This window comes from Antennarius striatus, chromosome 19 (genome assembly GCF_040054535.1).
Source record: "Antennarius striatus isolate MH-2024 chromosome 19, ASM4005453v1, whole genome shotgun sequence".
Taxonomy (NCBI): domain Eukaryota; kingdom Metazoa; phylum Chordata; class Actinopteri; order Lophiiformes; family Antennariidae; genus Antennarius; species Antennarius striatus.
Genome location: NC_090794.1, coordinates 14,294,401 through 14,314,648, shown reverse-complemented (window position 1 = coordinate 14,314,648; position 20,248 = coordinate 14,294,401). Strand labels below are relative to the sequence as shown.

Sequence of the window (20,248 nt, the reverse complement as noted above, 5' to 3'; positions counted from 1 at the left end):
GACGACAACGGAAGTAACACTGCTGTCGCCTAAGTTTGACGTCACTGAAGCGACTTTCACTTAACGTGAATGCGTTGTAGAAAATAATTTACTGTATTTCAGTGGAAAAACATATGATGCTTTTTTTTTTAGCAGCCACATTAAATCATATTTTTTTATTTTTTCATTTCCTACTTTTTTTTTCTTTTAAAGATTTTCAGTTCAATTTAATTTGGGTTTTGTTGGAAAAAAAAAGTCCTCATTCAAATTAATGGAGAAATCTTCAACCCAACCACTTTTTACGGTTTCATGTACTTCATAGTTTCAGCCACACTTCAATACTACAATTCAAATTTTGGTTAATTTCACTTTCAACCACCCAAGAGTAGCTTTCACCCTCTCCACTTGGATCTATATTAAATTTTGTAATGGAATCTAGAAAAGTCATTTGATTAAACACTAAAACTGTGATTGGTTTATGTTTTAAAGTACTCGGACACTTTGACAGAGAATTCAGTCAATCAATCAAGTTTTATTTATAGCGCTTAATCATGTCAACGGACCTTTCAAAGTGCTTTAACAGACAGAAAAACCCAACTGAACCCTCCAGAGCAAGGGTAAGTGACAGTGGTGGGAAAAACCTTCCTCCTTGTTGAGGAAAAAACTCCGGGCGGGACCCAGACTCTTTTGGACGACCATCAGCCTTGACCGTTTGAGTGGAAAAGACATAAAATGAAGATAAGGACAGGGTCAGAGAAAAAGGGACAGAACTGTTGTGAACTGTTCAATGTGTTGTTGTTTTTTTGTTGTTGTTGGTTTTTAGATTTGCTTTTATTAGTTCAGGTTCACTCAGTGAGGTTTAAAAAAAAAAAAAAAAAAAAAGACAGGAGCCGGAGGAGCTGGTTTGGAACCTTTCTCCCGAAATGACTTCTGTATAGTTGGTTTGTCTGATGAACATGTCAAGTACTTTAAAGGGCTGTAATCTCCTGGAAGTCAGTTCAAGCCTCTGTGTTCAAGGTGGTGTGCTGGTCTGAAGAAACTGGAAACACTGGAATTCCTTCAATGGAGAGAAACTGTTAGGCGAATATTACAGCTGCAGCAGCTGACTTTCTTGTGTTTTGGTAGGGATCCAGTATTTTTTGCTCAACCTGTATTTCTCTCTCTCTCTCTCTCTCTCTCTCTCTCTCTCTCTCTCTCTCTCTCTCTCTCTCTCTCTCTGCAGAATATTTTTAAGTTTGAATTTTTTGCACAACACTGAAAATTTATTGTGTTTGAACGTGGGTGCGTTGATGCGCTTTCTTGCATTTGAAAAAACTTAAAACTCAGAACTATAAGTAATTTTAATCAACACAGAGATCTACCATGATCTGGATGAATGAGGGTCTCTATAGACTTCAAGATAAGTTGAGATGACATCAATAGTTTAACCTTAAAAAGGTTACAAAGAGCCCAGCTCAGTTTTGCTTTTATAAATGAGGCAAATCATTTTTACAGTCTTTTTCTAAAAACATTTCATGAATACAAATTACAATTTTATGCATAGTTATCATTTTATAACACACCATCTAATGAGTATCACATTTTGCAAAACTGAAATACAGTAGAGAATGGTGGTCCACCTGTTCTACAACGTGAGGACTATCATATCATTTTCAGCCTTGAATCACGTATCACTTTGTAATATCTCCTTAATGATCACGTCACAGTTCAGTCTTACTGGTTTTAAACAAGCCCATGTCCTGATTTACCCCTTTAAGCACTGGCAGAAAATATTTCTGTCTTCCTCTAGGTAGCACATTGCCTCATTCTTCCTCAGCACATATGCAAACACTTGCTAAATTCAGAGGCACATTCTAAGGTTAAGTGTAGAGTAATATGACATTTGAGTTATAGCTGTACACACAGGGTATATATAGAAAAAAAAGTCAGATAAGGAAAAGCTAAAAACAAAAGAATGAAATTAAATCAGTGGTGACAGAGACTTAATTAAATCAGAGCCACAATTAATACTACATTTGAAGAACTGTCTGCTATGAAAACTTTGAATAAATCTCAGGGGCATGAAGCACCTCAAGACCTTTCCGGTTGCACCTTGTGGAAAGAAAGATGTACTGTAAGTCCAAAGAATAAAATGCGCTTGTATGTCCTGTTTGTAAAGAAACTAGAGGTGACTCATTGGGTTCAGCTCAGGTTGTGCTTCTTCCCAGATGAAAGTCAGGGAGAAAAGCAGCCGCTACTGTGATCGGAGTAGAGTAACCATGGGCGAAGTTGTGCAGACCAAGCATTATACACTTCCAGGTGACACGAAAAGCCTTACTGACATTCTGAAAGACAAACATATATTTTCATCAATCATTATCATTGATTTTAACAAAATTGGTTGGATGGATGGATGGATGGATGGATGGATGGATGGATGGATGGATGGATGGATGGATGGATGTATGGATGGATATAGAGATAGACAGACAGACAGACAGACAGACAGACAGACAGACAGACAGACAGACAGACAGACAGACAGACAGACAGACAGACAGACAGACAGACAGACAGACAGACAGACAGATACCTTATTAATCCCAGGTCCAGTATCTATCTATTGTAAATATATATAGATATATATACAGCAGATATATATTATACATCACAATGTGATGTATATATTATATCACAATGTATTATATCACAATGTGATATTATATTAGTTATTAAATATAAATGTATAATCTAAATAGGTTACAATATAACAATATAAAATAGGTCATATAACATTGAGGACGTACACCTCCTCATGAGATCAAAAAGAACATGTTGAGCCCATGTGGGGTTTAGAACAATAGCTCCACAGGAAGGAAGGTGCATCCACTGAACAGGAAAGGGCTGACAGGCTGCAGCGGATGGGGGAAGTCACATGTTAGAGAAAAATAGACCAAAACAATCCTGCTTCCTGAGCCTAAAAATTTAAAATGACTCTGCTCATATGGTAATAATAATGTATTTACATTTAAAATGGAAGATTTGAGGGTGAAGACAAATTAAACCAAATGTTACCTTAAACCTAGCTCCCTTCATAATTAATAGTGTGTTAGAATAAGTTGAATGAGGCAGATTTGATGACTTGTTGAAAACAACTGAAGATCACATCTTAACATACATCAATGGAACCAAAAGGAAATGGTAGGTTAGATTAAATATGTCCACAGAAATGCATTTTTGTTTTCACTGGACATTAGACATTTTAAGTAAACATGAAATGCTCCAAGAACTTTTAAACTATATCCTTATTGATGTTTTGAAATGATGCCTCCCACTCATGTATGTTTACCTTGGTCTGTAATGAGTCTTTTAGTGTTAGATATTAGATTAGAATAGACTAGATTAGATTCCATTTTATTGTCATTACACATGTAGAAGTACAATGTACAATTAATCCTGTTGTTGTCGTCGTCTCATCGTCTATCCCGTAACCCCGAAGGGTCATTGGGGCACCACAGACGATCTGCTGACCAGCTCTCTCCATCCTTCTCTGTCTTCGGCAGCTCTCATTACCTCACTGATTGAAGTGAGTCCATTCTATGATGTTATCTTCCCATCTTCTCTTTTGCCTCCCTCTTCTTCTGCCACCTTGTACGGTGCCTTGCAGGATGGTCTTTGCAAGGCCTGAGGATCTGTCAACGTGTCCGTACCACCTCAGTTTCCGCTTAATGACAGTGGATAGGAGGTCATCATGTGGGCCGATGGCTTGTCTGATCTTTTGACGGACTTCCTCATTAGTAACATGTTGGGTGTAGGAGATACCCAAAAGTCTTCTGTAGCGTCTCATCTCTATACTCTGTATTCTCCTCTGCAGCTCTGCTGTAAGGGTCCATGTTTCACAAGCGTAGAGAAAGATTGAGGTGACAAGTGAGCGCAGCAGTCTCACTTTTGATGCCAGACTGATGTTATTATCTTTCCATATGTGCCTGAGTTTTACCAGTGCTGCAGTCGTTTGAGCAATTCTGGCAAGGACTTCCTGCTTTGATCCTTCATCGGACACAATTGCTCCGAGGTACTTGAAGCTTGACACACAGTCTAGTGCCTGTCCATTGACTTCAATGTCAGAGAGAATACTGTTGTTGTTGTTGGTCATGATTTTTGTTTTGTCAGCATGGATCTCCATACCATATGCTCTGTAGGTGTTGTCAAGCCTTTGTACTAGGCTGGCAAGTTTGTTTTCTTCTCCAGCAAGCAAGTCGATGTCGAAAACGAAGGTTTGTAATTGGTCTACCTCCTATGCTGACACTTCCTTCGTGGTCCGCCAAGGCATCTGCCATAACACGCTCAAGAAAGATGTTAAAGAGTATGGGAGAGAGAAGACATCCTTGGCGCACTCCCATTGTTGTCTTGAACCAGTCTCTGATGGCTCCGTTGTAGAGAACTGCGCTGGTAGCTATGCTGTACAGATGTTGTAAGATTCTGACAAGGTTAGGGCTGATGTTGTATTTTCTCATGGTTGTCCACAGTGCTGCATGCCATACCCGGCCAAAGGCTTTCTTGAAGTCTACAAACATGTGGTAGAGATGTTGTTGATGCTGCAGATATCTCTCGCTGATAATCCTTAGGTTGAATATTTGTTCTGTGGTGCTCCGCCCTGCCCTGAATCCAGCCTGTTCTTCAGCTATGATCAGTTCAGCTTGAGGTTTTAACCTATTCAGTAAGATCTTCAGAAGGACTTTGCTGGGATGGCTAATGAGACTGATGGTGCTGTGATTTTGGCACAGTTGTACAGTAGATTGCCTTTTTTTGGAATTGTGATGTGAGTGACTGGGTCCATGATGTAGGCCACTCCCCACTCTGCCAGATTTTTTTACAGAGGATGGTGAGAGTGTCAATCATGGCTTGTCCCCCTGCCTGCACAAGCTCTCCTGGGATGTTGTCCACTCCCGCTGCTTTCCCCTTTCTCAGTGCTCGCACTGCTGCTTCAACTTCTTCACGAAGGATAGAGAGTGTGCCTTCTTCCTCCCTCGATTGAGGACACGTCAAAACTGTTGGATCGCCGCTTAGAGTGTGGTTGTAGAGCTCAGAGCAGTATTCAGTCCATCTGTCCAAGATCTTTTGTTCGTCAAATAGGCATACACCGGTCTTGCTTTGGATTGCAGACTCTGGTCTGCTTTGCTTTTGTTAGCTCTTTAACAGTTTGATATGCCTACTTGGTTCGCCAGGTAAAACAACTTGCTGCTGACTAACACACTTGGCCCCCATAAGGCCTCCAGACGATGGACCTGGCACATCCCCTGTGGAGAATACCACAACCAGATCGACTACATCTTGGTCAAGAAACACTTCCGCTAAAGCATTAACACCGGTGGAACGTGCAGTTCCAAAAGCAGATATTGGGAGTGACCATGACCTTGTCCTGTTGTCATTCCGCCTGCGCTTAAAGAAGATGCACTAGACTGAAGTTTGATCTGGACAAAGTGCGAGATCCTGAGGTGGCAGAAGCCTTCAAAGCGATGATAGGAGGGAGGTTTGCACCACTGCTCACCCTGGGCGCAGAAGAAATTGATGTCAATACCATGACCACCACTTTGAATACAGTCGTAACCGAAACAGCCACGGACATCTTGTCAAACTCCACTAATGAACTGCTAGACTTGTGTGACAAGCGGCGAGCCCTGAAGAAGAGTAAGAACTCACCTGAAGGATCTGATGCCTATAGAGAGATCAACCAGAATGTCAAGAAAGGCATGCAGTCAGCAAAACAGAACTGGCTTGAGGGAAAGTACTAAGAAATTGAGAACAGCCTGAATGCCAACAACACCAAGAAGGCAAGTCAAACTCCTGTTGGTTGACTTACAAATTTTTACAAAGAGTGTCATTCCTTTTAGCATGCTGTGGTGTGTGTTGCAGAGATGAGTCTGGGAAGCAAATTACTGATCTGGTTACAGTTGCCAAACAGGTTTTTAAATTAAAGCCTCGTGTGAACTCTTTGTCAGGATTTTTGTTTCTGTAGCACACTTTGCACCGACAGATTAAGGAGGTGATACGTCACTCTTTGAAGCCTTTGGCAAAAACTTCTCCTCTGACGGTCAGATGATGTTGCTCCAAGACATTACAATATTTTTACACCATTCAATAGTTTTATGACAGTCTTCAGGGCCCACTGACATATTTATGTGTCGACATTTTGCATTCTTTTTGTAATTTAATTACTGATGTTATTTTATTTTCAACAATCCTTTGGGAAGAATTTGATGTTCAGTTCCATACTGGAAACAAATGCTAAATCTTAGTGCTCTGAGAACTCATGCATTAGAAATATTGGTTGTTTGAACTGTAACATTCATAAAAAAACAACACATACCAACCTTTTTCACTTTTTTGAACTGTTTTTTCTTCCTTGTCTTCTTCTCTTTAGCCTCAACCTGTTTCCCTTCATCTATCAGCGGCTCGTAACGGTCCGGCAAAAAGGAAAAATGAACTTCTCTCTGCCTTTTTTGTCCACTGTTGTCACCCGCTGGCGAGTCGTCAGTGTGTCCAGACCTTTGCATCCTGTCCTGATGACATACACAGTTCTCATGCCGTTTATATTTTGCAGTGTGCATGTTTGGTGTCTCTCCTACCGCTGGTTTAAACACAATTGATGGAAGGGATGCTGTGTTTTGCAGCTTTCTGACAAGTAATAAAAAGTACCACTTTCCCTCAGCCCAGCAGTGCTGTCAACAGATGTTTTGTGCATGACTGGAAGTGCATTCCAGGCTGCAGTATGGAAAATTTGGCACGCAGCCCTTAAAGGTGCAAATCCTTCCTCCTCTCAAGATCCACCTTAATTAGTCTCAAGGCTTTAAGTTAAATATTTCACTAAAAACGCGAAGAATAATTTTCAAAATTTGAGAGAAACAATAACTGTGTTTTGTGGTGTCACAATATAGTGAAAAAAAGAACAAACAGTATCCAATAAGGTGCCAAATTGATCACTAACTTCCACATAGAACAATTTACTAGTACCAGCAGACACATTGTGTTAAAGTTGTTTAATACAAATTGCATATGCCTTACATTGGCAGCATTAGTTCTTTCAATGCACCTGCTTTTAAATCTTTAAGCAGCTATTTTTCCAATAAAAACAAAAATACTGCCCCCTCCAAGTGCGCTATCCCTAAACCTAAAATTATTTACAGCATTTTATTGCTGCGATTATTCAGAGTTCTAACACATAATTAGCTTCTTACTTAACAGAACTCTGCACATTCTCAAACTCTTTTGAACTCACTTAATTGAAAAATAACAGCAAATAAAAGAAAAATCTTTTGAAGTGTTTCCATAGAATGAGGATCAGCAGACCCCACAGTGACAAGGATTTCAGTGAATGCTGGTGGTCTCGTTCACCCAATAGATGTTAAACTACTATCTGAGAATACTACTGGTCCTCTTCATCAGCCCTCTGTGCATTGTCCTGGCCACGGTCTGGATCTTTGAGACGGAGGATGCGTATGATTTTGCTCACCGGAAGAGAACTGGATGAAAAAGAAGAAAGAGTGGCAATGTGAGCTTTGAAGTCAACTTTGTGCTCATTACAACGACTAAGCAGCATAAAAAACTCACGACCTTTACTTAGCCACTAATATCTAGGTGGTTTATCTGCTGAAACATGCAACATAAAAACAGATTGAATACCTCATGTTCTGTGGCGTGAGGAATATGAACTGTCTGTAGCGCTGACCGGCAGCAACTTTCAGCATCATGTCCATCGATATCCTCCTGTTCACCATGTCCTGAGTGGACAAAGCGCGCAAATAAGGTATGAATAAGAGTGAAGTGGCAATGCCTCAACAAGTCCATCTAAAACGCTTATTCAATGCTCTGAAAATAAGGATCGTATCTGTTTGCTGTAAAGGCAGTACACACTCAAGTCCAGACAAATTTTCAGAATTAATAGACAGTGGCTCTCATTACCATGTAAACATCAAACTCGTCTAGACAGCGGAAAGGTGCCTCGGTGATGGCCCAAAGGGAGAGGACAAAGCAAACAGTGGAGAAGGAGCGCTCGCCTCCAGACAGGGAACGCATGTCGTTCAAGTCCTCTTTGCTTCCCTGACCCGGCTGGACCTGCAGACAAGCGACCGCAAATTGGTGTCAACTAGAATAATAATAATTTATTTATATATAATTTAGGGCTGTCACTTTAACACGTTAGATTAATTAATTACACTGCAAATTAACGCGCTATAAAAATTAATGCAATTAATGGCGAGTGGCAAGTCAATGCGCAAGCATTTTAAATTTGGCCCATTGAGTGACCCGCAGGCTGCAGTGACGTCACTTCCTACCTGTGTCACTGGTCAAAAGCAGAGTGAGTGACAACAGGGATGGACGCGACACAGGAGAGCGAGGCAAGCCCACTCAGATCTTTGGGCGGAAAGTTTATTTCTAAAAAGAACAAAGACGGGACTATCAACAAAAACGCAGTGATTCTGCGCCGTAGACGCCTCCGTCAGTCTGCCCCAGGGCTGCTGTGGCTACACACGTAGCTTACCATCACCAAGTATGAATGAGGAGTGAATGAATAATGAATCCGATGTAAAGCGTCTTTGAGTGTCCAGAAAAGCGCTATATAAATCTAATCCATTATTAATAATAATAATAATACTATTATTTGTACCTTTTGTAAAAGAGAATTTTTATATCACCAAAGCAGCTCCAGCCTAACGTATCATTTAAATGCAAAACATGTCAAGGACAGAGTGGAACGTTAGCTTACCCTTTTAGAGGAAAAGCCTGTTGGCATCCTGTTATTTAGTTGCCTTATTTAGAGCCATGTTATACTATTCATTTTGAATTGCTGTATTGAGTCAGCTTTAGTATTCATTTTGATTGAGAGTCTGCTTATGTGACTATTTGAGACTAAGCCTTATTTTATTTCTGAATTGTATTTATTTTATTTAACTGTATTTGCATTGTATTTCTGAGAAATGAACCCGGCCTAACTGGTTTGCTGATGTGCTTGACCTTTTTTCTTTTGAATTTCATTTATAAAGCACACTTAACCAATAAAAATGTGGATTTCAAATCTCCTCTTCTTGGTGCATTGTATCCTGTAATCCTGTAATTAATTAGATTAATTTTTTTAATCTCAAGTCACCCAACATTATGGATCACCTTTAACAATCTAATTTTATACCTTGGTGTACCATGGAACTGGTAAACACTGCAGCCCTTGTTAATGTGACCTCTGAGTCACAGGTATAACAGAAAATAACAGAAGCACATTTTGGTGAACGTGCGCCGTGCTCAATCAAACCCCCTTACTGTGATCGAGAGGGTCTCATTCCTGTGGTCAAACTTCATATTTCCAGTGTAGTTTCTTTGGGCTAACATACTATCAAAGTAGTATTTACAGCGGGCAGAAACAAACCTTAAAAAAAAGAGAAAAAAACAAGGATACAAATTTATACAATTCATATCCCAATTTTGTTAGTGGAAAAGAGAAAAATAATAACGTTGCCTCTAATTGTTTAACAGTTTAGTTTACATTTTCATTATACAGACCTCCTGAGCTCTGAATAAACCTGGAGCCTGTGGTTCATAACCCTATCCAGACTTTTAATGAAGCTATTCAGGTTTTTCATTTGCTGTGCCATGTTCTTGTAGTTCTCCAGAGCCTTGTGGTACTGTCTGGACATGGGGGGGGATGAGAAGAGGGGGGAGGAAGATCAGCATGATAAAATGTGAAAATGCCATTACACCAAAGGTCAAGATCTGACAGAGACTGGAGTGAAATACCTCATGACTTCTTCCCGGTCCCCTTGTTGCTCCTGCTGGGTGGAGATCTTGACCTTGAGACGGCTGATCTCGCTGTCCAGACTCCTGGCTGTCCGATGAACCTTCTGGCGCTTGGGACAGATTTCGGTGGCCTTGGCTATTGATGCCTAAACCGTAAATAGGTTCTTACTGAATAACTCAAATACGTATCCTGTGGATAACTGCCATTACAGACACATAAAATGTCATTTCTGTCTTTCTGCAGCTCCAGAATCTACCTGAAGTTCCTGCTCCTTGTTGGCAAGACTGTCCTCAAGTGTCTGAACGTTGCGGAGATGGGCGCTGCGTTTCTCATCGTAATGTTTCTTATGATGTTTGCATTTCAACACTTCCTGATCAGTTTTACTCAGCTCCTCCTTTAACAGTGAGAAAGATATGAACAATGAACCAAAGAGGGTAGCATAAAAGGTAACATAAAATTTAAAAATGTATGACTGATAAGTGAATTTAGAAATCATGTCACAGCACACTTCTAAAAGTACGTATTAAGACAGATTTAAAAGAAGCTAAGGCATCTGTCAAATGAGGTCATGAGAAAGTTAGAACCAAAGGTAGGGTCTTAGCAGGAAAGGCTTTGGGACCACTGGACGTCAGCCCAGACTGGGGAATGACAAGCAAAGCCTTGACTGAAGACGTCAGAGTTTCACTGGGATCATAATGTATCCACGCCTCTGGGAACAGCTGAAGCATTTTTGGTCAAACAATCCATGATTTAGACATTTTAAAAAAAATAAATCGGGGAATTCTCTCTCACCATCAGGAACAGACCTAATTAATCCCCGTTTATGAAAAAAAGTTAAGGACATGCTCATGACTCCTACAGGACAAGGTGCAGGAAATGTTTACGCTGAAAACTGTTTTTTAAAAAAAAATAAACGTACAGTATATTTAAATTAGCAACATAAGTTGAAAATGTTCCTGTTTGTGCTTTCCACCCATTAACACATTCAGCCAGCGAACACTTTATGTTACGGGATGGGGTCCTTACCTTCTTGGAGTCGGCCTCCTCAGCCACAGCGCTGATGCGATCCCGGTGCTGCTTGTACTCCTGCTCCGCCCTCTCATAGGAGGCCTTGTGCTCCGCCATCTGAGCTCGCTCCTCGTCGTGCTTAACACGCATGGATGAGATCTTGCTAACAATCTCCTGGAGATCTTCCTCCTGCGGTAAAATGACGACAGCAGTGCATCACATGGAGGTCTGAGCTTATTAATGACACCTCAACCATTTATTTATTTATTTATTATTCCACTGCTTGGATGGGATCTGTACAAACCAGCGGCCGGAGATCCTCTGACTGAGGCTCCTCCACGTTTTTTAAGTCTGTCATCTCCAGCTGTAACTTTGTGGCCTTGTCCTAGAAGAAAAACACAGACATGAGACACAGTGGTACCTCTACTTACAAATGTCTCTACTTACAAAATTTTCTAATTATTAAACTTCTCAGCAGGAAAATATTACCTCTAGTTACGAAAGAAATTTCGACTTACGAAAGGTAAAAATTCAGTATGGGCTGATACTCGCAGCTCCCACAGGTTCCTGAACGCAACATTCTCATAGCTGCTCTGCCATTGGCTATTACCCAGTATCTTCCTGGCATCCCATTGGCTAAGAGGGACCTCCGTGTGGAGCTACATCAGTGTTTATGCAGGGTCCTTGTCATTCGGCCCTCTCGAACCGTGAGGTGTTCTTATAGTATTGTGCAAATATACTGTATTAACTTTTTGAGTATTCACAATGGACCCAAAGAAAGTGACGGAGAAAAGAGGAAAAGAAAAGACGAAGAAAAGAGGTTTTTTGTCCGTACAAACAAAGCAAGAGATCATAGAAAATCATGAAAAAGGGATGCGTTTGGTTGATCTCGCCAAAGAATATGGCCGTAATGCATCTACAATCGCCACGTTATTAAAACAAAAGGAAGTTCAAGGAGTTTAAGGCATGGGGTGGGTGATGGAGAAGTTCAAAAGGAAGACTGGAATTCACTCTGTTGTTTGGCATCGTGAGATAGGAGCGCATGAACCAAAGAGGGAAAAAAACAATGAGGACAGCAGTTAAAAGGTGACCATCATTATTATTCTTTACTCTCTTCTTTTTTTTTTACATTATGCACAACTCTCATTTATTGTGCAATGATCTAATCCTAACATGTATTTGTTACATGTTTTGATGTATTTTTATGCTTTATAAAACATTTATGTCGGAATTTTTGGGGTCTTGGAACGAGTTACGGCATTTGCATGGAAAACGTGTCTCTACTTACGAAATTTTCTACTTACGTAATTTCTTCCGGAACCAATTAATTTCGTAAGTAGAGGTACTACTGTATTTGACAATCCCATTAGTGTTGAATAGAAGAAATTCAAATTTCATCGTCAAAAAGATAGTCCTGCTATCTGATATTTTCAACTGGGAAGGTGTAATAAATTTTTTAAATATAATTATTGATAACCCAAAAACATGTTTAAGGTGTTAAGTGTTGAAAATTCTAGGGAAAAAAATGCTTATCTAAATCTACCAACCTCCTAATTTAACTTTATGATACTCTGAACAAAATAGGACTCAAAATATAATTTTCAAATATTGTCCATTCTAGTCCTCAGTTTTCACCGTGTGCTTCAGTTAAACAGAAATCCTGACTCCTGTGAATTAACGCCTTACTTTGGTCGTCTTCTGCTCCATGTGGGTCCTTCTCAGCAGCCCTTCATTCTGTTTCAGGTCTTCGTCTAACCTTCTCATTTGTTGCTGAAAGCGATCTGCCAGAGCCATCTGGTTCGAAATCTCCCTCTGAAGGTGTCTGACAGGATGAGAGGAGCAGAGTCATTTTGGCAGCTGATGATGCCCCTAGAGACCAAATCTACTCACAGGAAGACTTCTTACCCCAAACCACATCGTTAGGAGACAAAAGTCTCACTGCTCACAAACTCACCTGATCTCTTCCTCAACGTCTCCAGAGAGGTAGTTGGCTCTGGTCTGCTCAGCTGTGTAGCTGCGGTTAGTGAAAATCTGATCTCCTTCCTTTGAAAAGGCCTGGACACAGTTCTGAGGAGGGTTTCTGCCCTGCATCACTCTCCGGGCCTCTGTGCGATTCTACACGAACATACACAAATTCATCACACACACACACAAAAGGTATTCTTAATCCTCTATGTAGATATTCTGCATTGGGGAACAGTTTACCTTGATGAGCAGAATGGACTCAATACCCCTCTGATCGATCAGACAGTTAGCCACGACTGGATCATCGATTTCGAGAGCTTGAAGAATGGAGGGGTATTCAGGGTGATTCACGGCCCTGAGACAAAATAAACCTTTATCATTTAGATGCTTATAGACATACACCATTACAAGTATTACCTTAGTAAAAAGTAAAAATAGTAAATGTGAACCAAACATGGTTGGCCTGAAGTCATGCCAATGGATCAAAATGAACTCAAATCAAACAAAAATGCCTCTAGGAATTTAGGATACCATTTCTGTAAGCTAATGCTTCAACTCGCCACAAACACGACTGAATACAATTTGTTTCTGCATTACAGACCTCATACAGATATTACCGATGCAGCAGACTCAAACTAAAAGCTAAACATGACCAAAGTTTTCATTAGCAGCGAAGAAAAACCTTCTATTCTTCCTCCGGAGGCAATGCATTAGTAAGGAACGCTTTTAAAAAAATATATGTTGATGAATAATATTCAGGTCTTCACCTTTTACTTGTGTTATGGACACACGGGAGAAAGTGGCTGGTGATGATGGCAGGTCTGCGAGCGGCGGGGAAAACCTTAGTCATGAGGCTCTGCAGCACCTTTTCATCCTCGTAGTTATCACAGGTGAAGGCCTGAAGCTGACCTTTAAGACATATCTCTACAGCAAGGGCCATTTCTGGGTCCTTCAAGCTAATGAGGTACCCTGTAAGAAGAAAATATGAAGAGGAGATTAAAGCCGCGCCTTAGCTTTTGGCACAACTGGTAAATGGACAAAACCAGCCTTAAATGGAAAAGGAAACAGTATTTTTCAGTTTAAAATAATTTTATGAGTTGAGGCAAAACTGAAATTATTGTTTTCATCTATGCACAACAGGGCAGCGTGTCTCACCCAGAGGTCCTCGTGGTTTGTGCTTGAATTGTCCCTTTCTGTGTGCCTCGTTGATGGCGTCAAGAAGAGCAGGCATGTGCTCTCCGAAACGCCGCAGGCGATTGGACCGGCTGCTCTCCATCGTCTGCAGGTTTCTTCTGTAGGCATCATTGGACTTTTGGAGCAACTGCTGCTCTCTCCTGAAGAAAAAATGTGGTTCAGTTGTTCAGCAGTCATCAGGCATCACTGCGAGGGATTGTTTTATCCTCAGTTGGTACCTCATCTTTCCTTGCTCCTCCTTGACACGGGAACAGGCGTGCTGGTACTGGTCAATCTGCTGGCCCAGAGTGGAGATCTGGTGTCTCAGGTGTTCTAGCTCAGTCTGCAACTGCTCCACACGCTCCGCCCTAGCCTGGCTCTCCACTCCTGTCGTCTGACTGATGCTGGAGGAAACAAGCAAAAGGTGACAGGCACAGGTGAGTCAGGGCGAAGCAAAATCCGTTCCAACCTCGGTGCAACCCAGATAACAAGAATACAAGATGGGGTCGTACCTCAGCTTGAGGGTGCTTATCCTGGATGACAGTTGGGCCTTGTCCTTTTCCAGGTCCCTCAAGTTAGCCTTACATCTGTGCACACTGACCTGGCTCGAAAAAAAAACAGAGTTGAAGAACAGAAATGAATGTGACACAGCAGCTGTTGCAAAGATACCAGTAAAGGTATGAAGCCAAAGAAGCTAAGATACACAAAAATCTTCACTTGTGTTTATCAGGAAAACTATGAGTTCGATGTGTTTAGTTCAGATGTTGTCCTGCTGTGAATGTCATTCATCAGTGTAAACACAGCTTCACGTATTAACACACATCATATCTGAACTAATTTGGTGATGATGATGGTTACAACACTACAAGCTCGAACTAGAACTGAACTGGAACTTTCATAGGTCAGGGTAACTCAGGATGTATTGTGTCAGTGTTTGTGTGTCCGTCTGTCCGTTAGTCCACCAAATATCTTCACAATCGTTGCAGATAGAAAGATGAAGCAAAAAGCACATTACTCGGGCGGCAAAGAGGATGAAAATGAGATGACGACTTTGACGTTGAGAAAACTAGATCAAGGTCAAATTTCAACTTTTGTACACTCAGACAACAGATAAGATAGAAAAACGAGGGAGAAGGCCAGTGTGAGTAAGACCGTATTCTTTGATTTAAAATTTTGAATTCAAAGACTGCAACATCCCTCGACTTTGAATTCAGGGGTGTCGTGGGATGTCGCAGTTTCTTATTGCCTTGGTTCTAGTTTAATACTGACCTCGCTGGACTTCAAATCAACATTTCTTTTCTGCACCCCGACTTTGAGCTCAGCGCATTTGGACTGGAGTGCTGACAGTTGCTGTGTGACGCCATCCAACTCCTCCTGGCTCTGCTTTTGTTTTTTCTCAGCGTCCTGCACCTTTTCCTGCATCGTTATGTAAATACAGATCGTTAATGGACAGAACAGGGCAATGAAACAAACTTTAGTCTTAAAACTCTTCGCGGTGAATCCTAACTCACCTTCCATTCCTCCACCTTCTCGTCATATTTCTTTGTAGCACTTCTGTCGTTCTGCAGCTTCTCCTTCATTGGTTCAGTCTCCCCCTCCACCTCAGCCACCTGCAGCATTTAAGATTATTTAACATTTGTCACCCAGCTCTATCAGAACATGACAGTGCGGGTAAGAGGATGGGCTCACCAATGCCCAAGCCATTTGTTTCTGCAGCTCCTCCAGCCTGACGTGCATTTCATCGAGCGATGCCAGGCTCTTGTAACATTCCTCTTTCTCCTGGTACTTCTGCTTTAGGTCTTTCAAGCACTGTAAGAGTTACGCATCAGACACGAAACACAGGAGAATGTCACTGAACAGAACTGATTGTCGTTACAGGTTCACTGCTGTGTGTAACCACATTCTCCTTCTTTTCAGATTCCCATTAGCATTTATTAGTTGTTGTTTGCCACTTAACATATGAAGACATCAGGAGGACTAATTCTCACCTCACTATGTTGTTCGACTTTATCCTCTGTGACTTGTCTGGTTTGCTTGATGTACACAAAGTCCTCTCTCATCTGTTCCAGCTGGGTAGCTTTCATAAAAAACTGCAAGAGCAACATAAAAAATAAGCACATGGAGACAAGACAAACTGTTGTCGTAAGTTAAGGACAGATTCTCCCTAAATATTATGTGTTCATTCATGCAAAATGACCTTATATTTATCCCCCTCTCCTTTAGCGTGGAGGAAGTATTTGCTCATCTCTTGAGTGAGGACTGACACGGGATTGTTGACCTGAGGAAAAAGAACTTAATGACTCTCACAAAATCTTATCAAAGCATTTGCTTTTGTTACTGTTGTCCAGACTTGACACAGCACTTGCCTGTATATTAAAGTTGTCCAAGATGGCCAGGAGCTCTTCCTTTTTGTGTGAGACAACTTGACCTACAAGAACAAAAAGATTCATGAATTTCTAAAGCTGAGAGAATTGTTTAAACAGATACAAATTGGTCATTCACAAAATATTTCATCTTTGTCTTGATTTTTTTCAATTTGGAATAATTTACACCTTTATTGTGGAATAATTACATTTGGTGATGATTTTCTTGAGCCAGAAGTGACTGGAATCAAAATGCCTTTTCCGTTTGATCACACAAATCCTGACTCATGTATAATTCTTTCACTGTAGTGTCAAAACTTAGAAAAGTAACACATTCTCACATTAAAAAGGCTAAAACTCTAAACCTTACCCATAACTTAAAAGTCTGTACCTGTTCTGCTCTTCAGTTTATATGTTCTCAAGCCATCACGTGTTATTTTGAGGTCTACAACGATGGATTCCCCGTACACCTCAGGTTTGTAAGCGTCCCTTCCTTTGTTGCGCAAGGTGATCGATACATCAGCTGACCTGAGGAGGCAGTAAAACAAGAACTTTCTCTAAGCTGAGAAGTCCTTCTAGGCATTTAAAACGTATTTCATAAAGATGATGACAGAGAGATGCTGCAGTGCAGTTACCCTTCTCCTTCCTTCACAAATCCTCTGAGGGATGCTCCTCTGTTGGTCGCCAGGGCATTCCCACCCAGGGCAACTATGAGCGCTGTCAGAATGGCACTCTTTCCACCTAACAGGTTAGCAGTTATGTTAAGGCAGTGGAAGGAAAAAGGAAAGAAATGGAAGATCAGATAGAAAAAAATACAAGGAATTAAAAAAAAAAAATTCTGTTTACAGTAATACATGATTTAGGGTTAATTACACAGTGGATTGTCAGTAGTTTCAGAGCGGTGAATAACTTCAAATGGTGCATTTAGTATTTATTCTAACTGATACTTGATTTACCAGAGTTCATTTTACCTCAAGAAAGTAGTGCATCCCTGGGATGCGCTTCAACAAAAATTTGTGCATCCCAACATGACATTTATGCATTCCAAAAGTAATGACAGAATACACGGCAAGGACTGAGTTTTGTCAATAGTACAATATAACAACTAAACAAACTTGATTTTAATGATTTTATCAATGACAACGTCATAACTGTTTCAGCAAAAACAAAACAAAAAAAAAAACACGCAAAAAAACAGGAAAATTACATATCATTGTTATCAAAATGTTATGACCTGGTGGTCATTCTTTAAAAAAACTGTTTTAGAAATAAAGAAAGATGTAATACAGTTTTTTTCCCCTTTTGTTTCTCACTCAATAGTTTTTTTTTGCATTTAATTCATACTTTCTCCTGTGGACAGGTTTTACTACATTATACTTGAACCTCTTTGATGGCTAACATCCTAATTCATGTTTGAAAGAGTCCTCCATATTTATTCTAGCTGCTTGCAGTTATTTCTGCTGCACACAGACCAGTTTGCTTTCACCCTGCCACAATCAGCTCCTCTCATGATTTGACATGATGTGACGACCCAATCACACAATTTTTTTTTAAATATCTACAAATGCTGCAAATTCTGGTTTTGACATATTTGCAATATAATTTCCTTACTGGTCACTTATCTAATGGTAGACATCTGACAAATGAAGTCACACTAAGCTGATATTATCACCACTCTCTGCAAAACCAAGAGAGGAGGGGTGACGTTTGTGTTGTTTCTATCTTATAAAATGGTTGCTACGATTCAATTGTGAGCTATCTGAACTTGAATCCAGAAGAAGATTTGTACACCTCTTCTTCCTGTGCTGTTGAGATGCTGTAGCCTACACAACATGCATGCATGCATGCATGGATGGATGGATGCATGGATGGATGGACGTCTGTAATCCTCGTCTCTATCTAATCCGGTTCCTGAGTGTACAAAAGTTGAAATTTGACCTTGACCAAGTTTTCTCAAGGTCAAGGTCACCATCTTATTCTCATCCCCTTTGCCGCGCTGTCCATCCTGGTCACTCCCAAAGTGACCAGGATGGACAGGATCAGGAATGAGTGCAAAGAGGAAGAAGTTGGTGTGAGAGGAGGATGCAGGAGACGGGGTTAGAGAGAAGAAGGAGAAAGGTGAAAGGAAAAGAAGTAGTTCAACTCACTTCCATTATTGCCGACCACAAAGTTGACATTGGAGCCAAAAGTGAAAGGACCGAGATGAGAGTGACACATGAAGTTCTTCAGCGTGATGCCTTCCACGATCCCGGCGTCACTCACCACGTCTTCGGCGGTCAGGACCTACACACAGACCGCCTACGTCACCCCTACGTACGACACGTTGAACCCAGGTAACACAGGTAACCATCTGACCGCGTTTAACGGTGTGTCGGCGGCACCACTAACCGGTCTACCCAGGAGCTCTTCCTGCTCGTCGTCGTGAACTTGAGGACCCCCGTCCTCCACCGTCCTGGTCCGCTTGGTGGGGTTGACAGGAGCTGGGCTGCTTTTCCTTTTTGACATCTTCAACAAATACCCTGAGGTTTTTGTTTGTTTGTTTGCTTGTTTGTTTGTTTTGTAGGGGAAAGTAAACTGTGTGAATTCACAGTTTAAATGTTGCTGCTAGCAAAAGCAGCAGTCGGAAGAAGAAACTCCTCAAATGTTTTGTTGCCGGAACTACCTCATCCGGCTACTAAACGTTACACAGAGAGCTAACAACACGGCTAGCCATGCAGCTAGCAGCAAAGTACGCACAGAACCGCCCGGTGATCGAGATCAGGACGATCTGCTGCTCCCCCGGGGAGTCGGGGACACGGACGTCCGACAGCAGCGCGGCAGAAGCCTGAACGAATTGGCGCCTTGTTTTCCTCCAGACTTTCTCACGTGAATCGAAAAGATTCTTCTTCTTATTCCGAGCTGCGCATTAACCAAGTGTCACCGCGCCCTCTGCCGGTAGAGAAGAGTCACTGCGGTTAATATTCTGACCCATCCTGGACCAGTGCTGATCCAGGATGCTATAACCTCTTTATTTATTCACATTCCCTTGAAAACATCTTTTCACTGCATCGTGTTATTAAAATGTCTTTAATGAAGGCAATCATAAGGAACTGTTTTTGAAAATCAAAAGAAACCTTTGAAGATTTTTATCTTACTTTGCTGCACAAAATGAGTAAAAGATACAAGTCAAGGTGTAGTTGGTTTGTAAGTCCCACTGAATTATAATTTAGAGAGTGATCATTTTTATACATGATAAAGTGTGCTGAACAAAGCACTCCCTATGGAGGAAACAATATTTTATCGCATGCATATGGTGGGAAAAGAACAGAAGGGAGCTGCCCATGGGCTCTGGCCTTGAAGACTAGTTCTGGGCAGTTTGGGTGAGATAAAAGCATACAAAGGAAAAAAAGCATTCTATTGTGGAGACAGTAGTTGGATTGTTTCCATCACATTCCCCTCCTTATGATCATACTTTGATCAACTCAATAGTAAAAAAGGCAACAGGTGAAACAAAATCACAGAAAAAAACAAACACAGTGCAGTAGTCTCAAAACATATAAACATAAATCAATGACCATAGTTAGCAAAAGGCAGTTAAACTGTAAGAATGTCATCAGATTAGTCATTTGTGGAGAGAGCAGTATAATGCACAAGAGAAGCACCAAACATGCAGGAACAAGACAACAAGAGAGGACACAGAGCTATGCCACATAAACAGGGCTGCCAACCACATCCTTTGAACCAACTGGAATCAAGAATGTCATTTTTGTGAACAGCATCCCTACAAAGAGTGAGATTATGAAAGCCTTGTGCGATGAGTCCTGTCAGTTGCATTGTCAGGGATATAAGTACAACATGTCGTGGCGCCTTTTATCTTAAAAAAAAGAGTCACTGCAGTTAATATTCTGATCCAGCACAACTTAATGAACTCCTCATATGTTCACATTTCCTTGACAAAAAACAACTTTCATTGTTTTCAGGTTTAATGATTTTAAGGTGTGTGAAAGCAAAAAAG

At 40.9% G+C, this 20,248-nt stretch overlaps 1 protein-coding gene across 1 annotated transcript; it reads right to left on the bottom strand.

Annotated features, from left to right (window-relative positions):
- Positions 1-6,986: 6,986 nt before the first annotated feature.
- si:dkey-119f1.1 (Structural maintenance of chromosomes protein 6-like) lies at positions 6,987-19,140 on the bottom strand. The gene is made up of 26 exons (XM_068342286.1): positions 18,643-19,140; positions 18,402-18,537; positions 16,890-16,995; positions 16,646-16,782; positions 16,258-16,319; positions 16,089-16,169; positions 15,880-15,981; positions 15,581-15,700; positions 15,403-15,501; positions 15,161-15,307; positions 14,404-14,492; positions 14,131-14,295; positions 13,874-14,052; positions 13,486-13,687; positions 12,959-13,073; positions 12,708-12,868; positions 12,440-12,575; positions 11,058-11,138; positions 10,772-10,942; positions 10,002-10,139; positions 9,745-9,890; positions 9,511-9,636; positions 9,271-9,376; positions 7,918-8,070; positions 7,639-7,736; positions 6,987-7,478 (listed from the first exon to the last, which is right to left on the bottom strand). Exons 1-26 carry the CDS (start codon positions 18,757-18,759, stop codon positions 7,382-7,384), a joined length of 3,270 nt encoding a protein of 1,089 aa, XP_068198387.1. The 5' UTR covers positions 18,760-19,140; the 3' UTR covers positions 6,987-7,381.
- Positions 19,141-20,248: the final 1,108 nt, after the last annotated feature.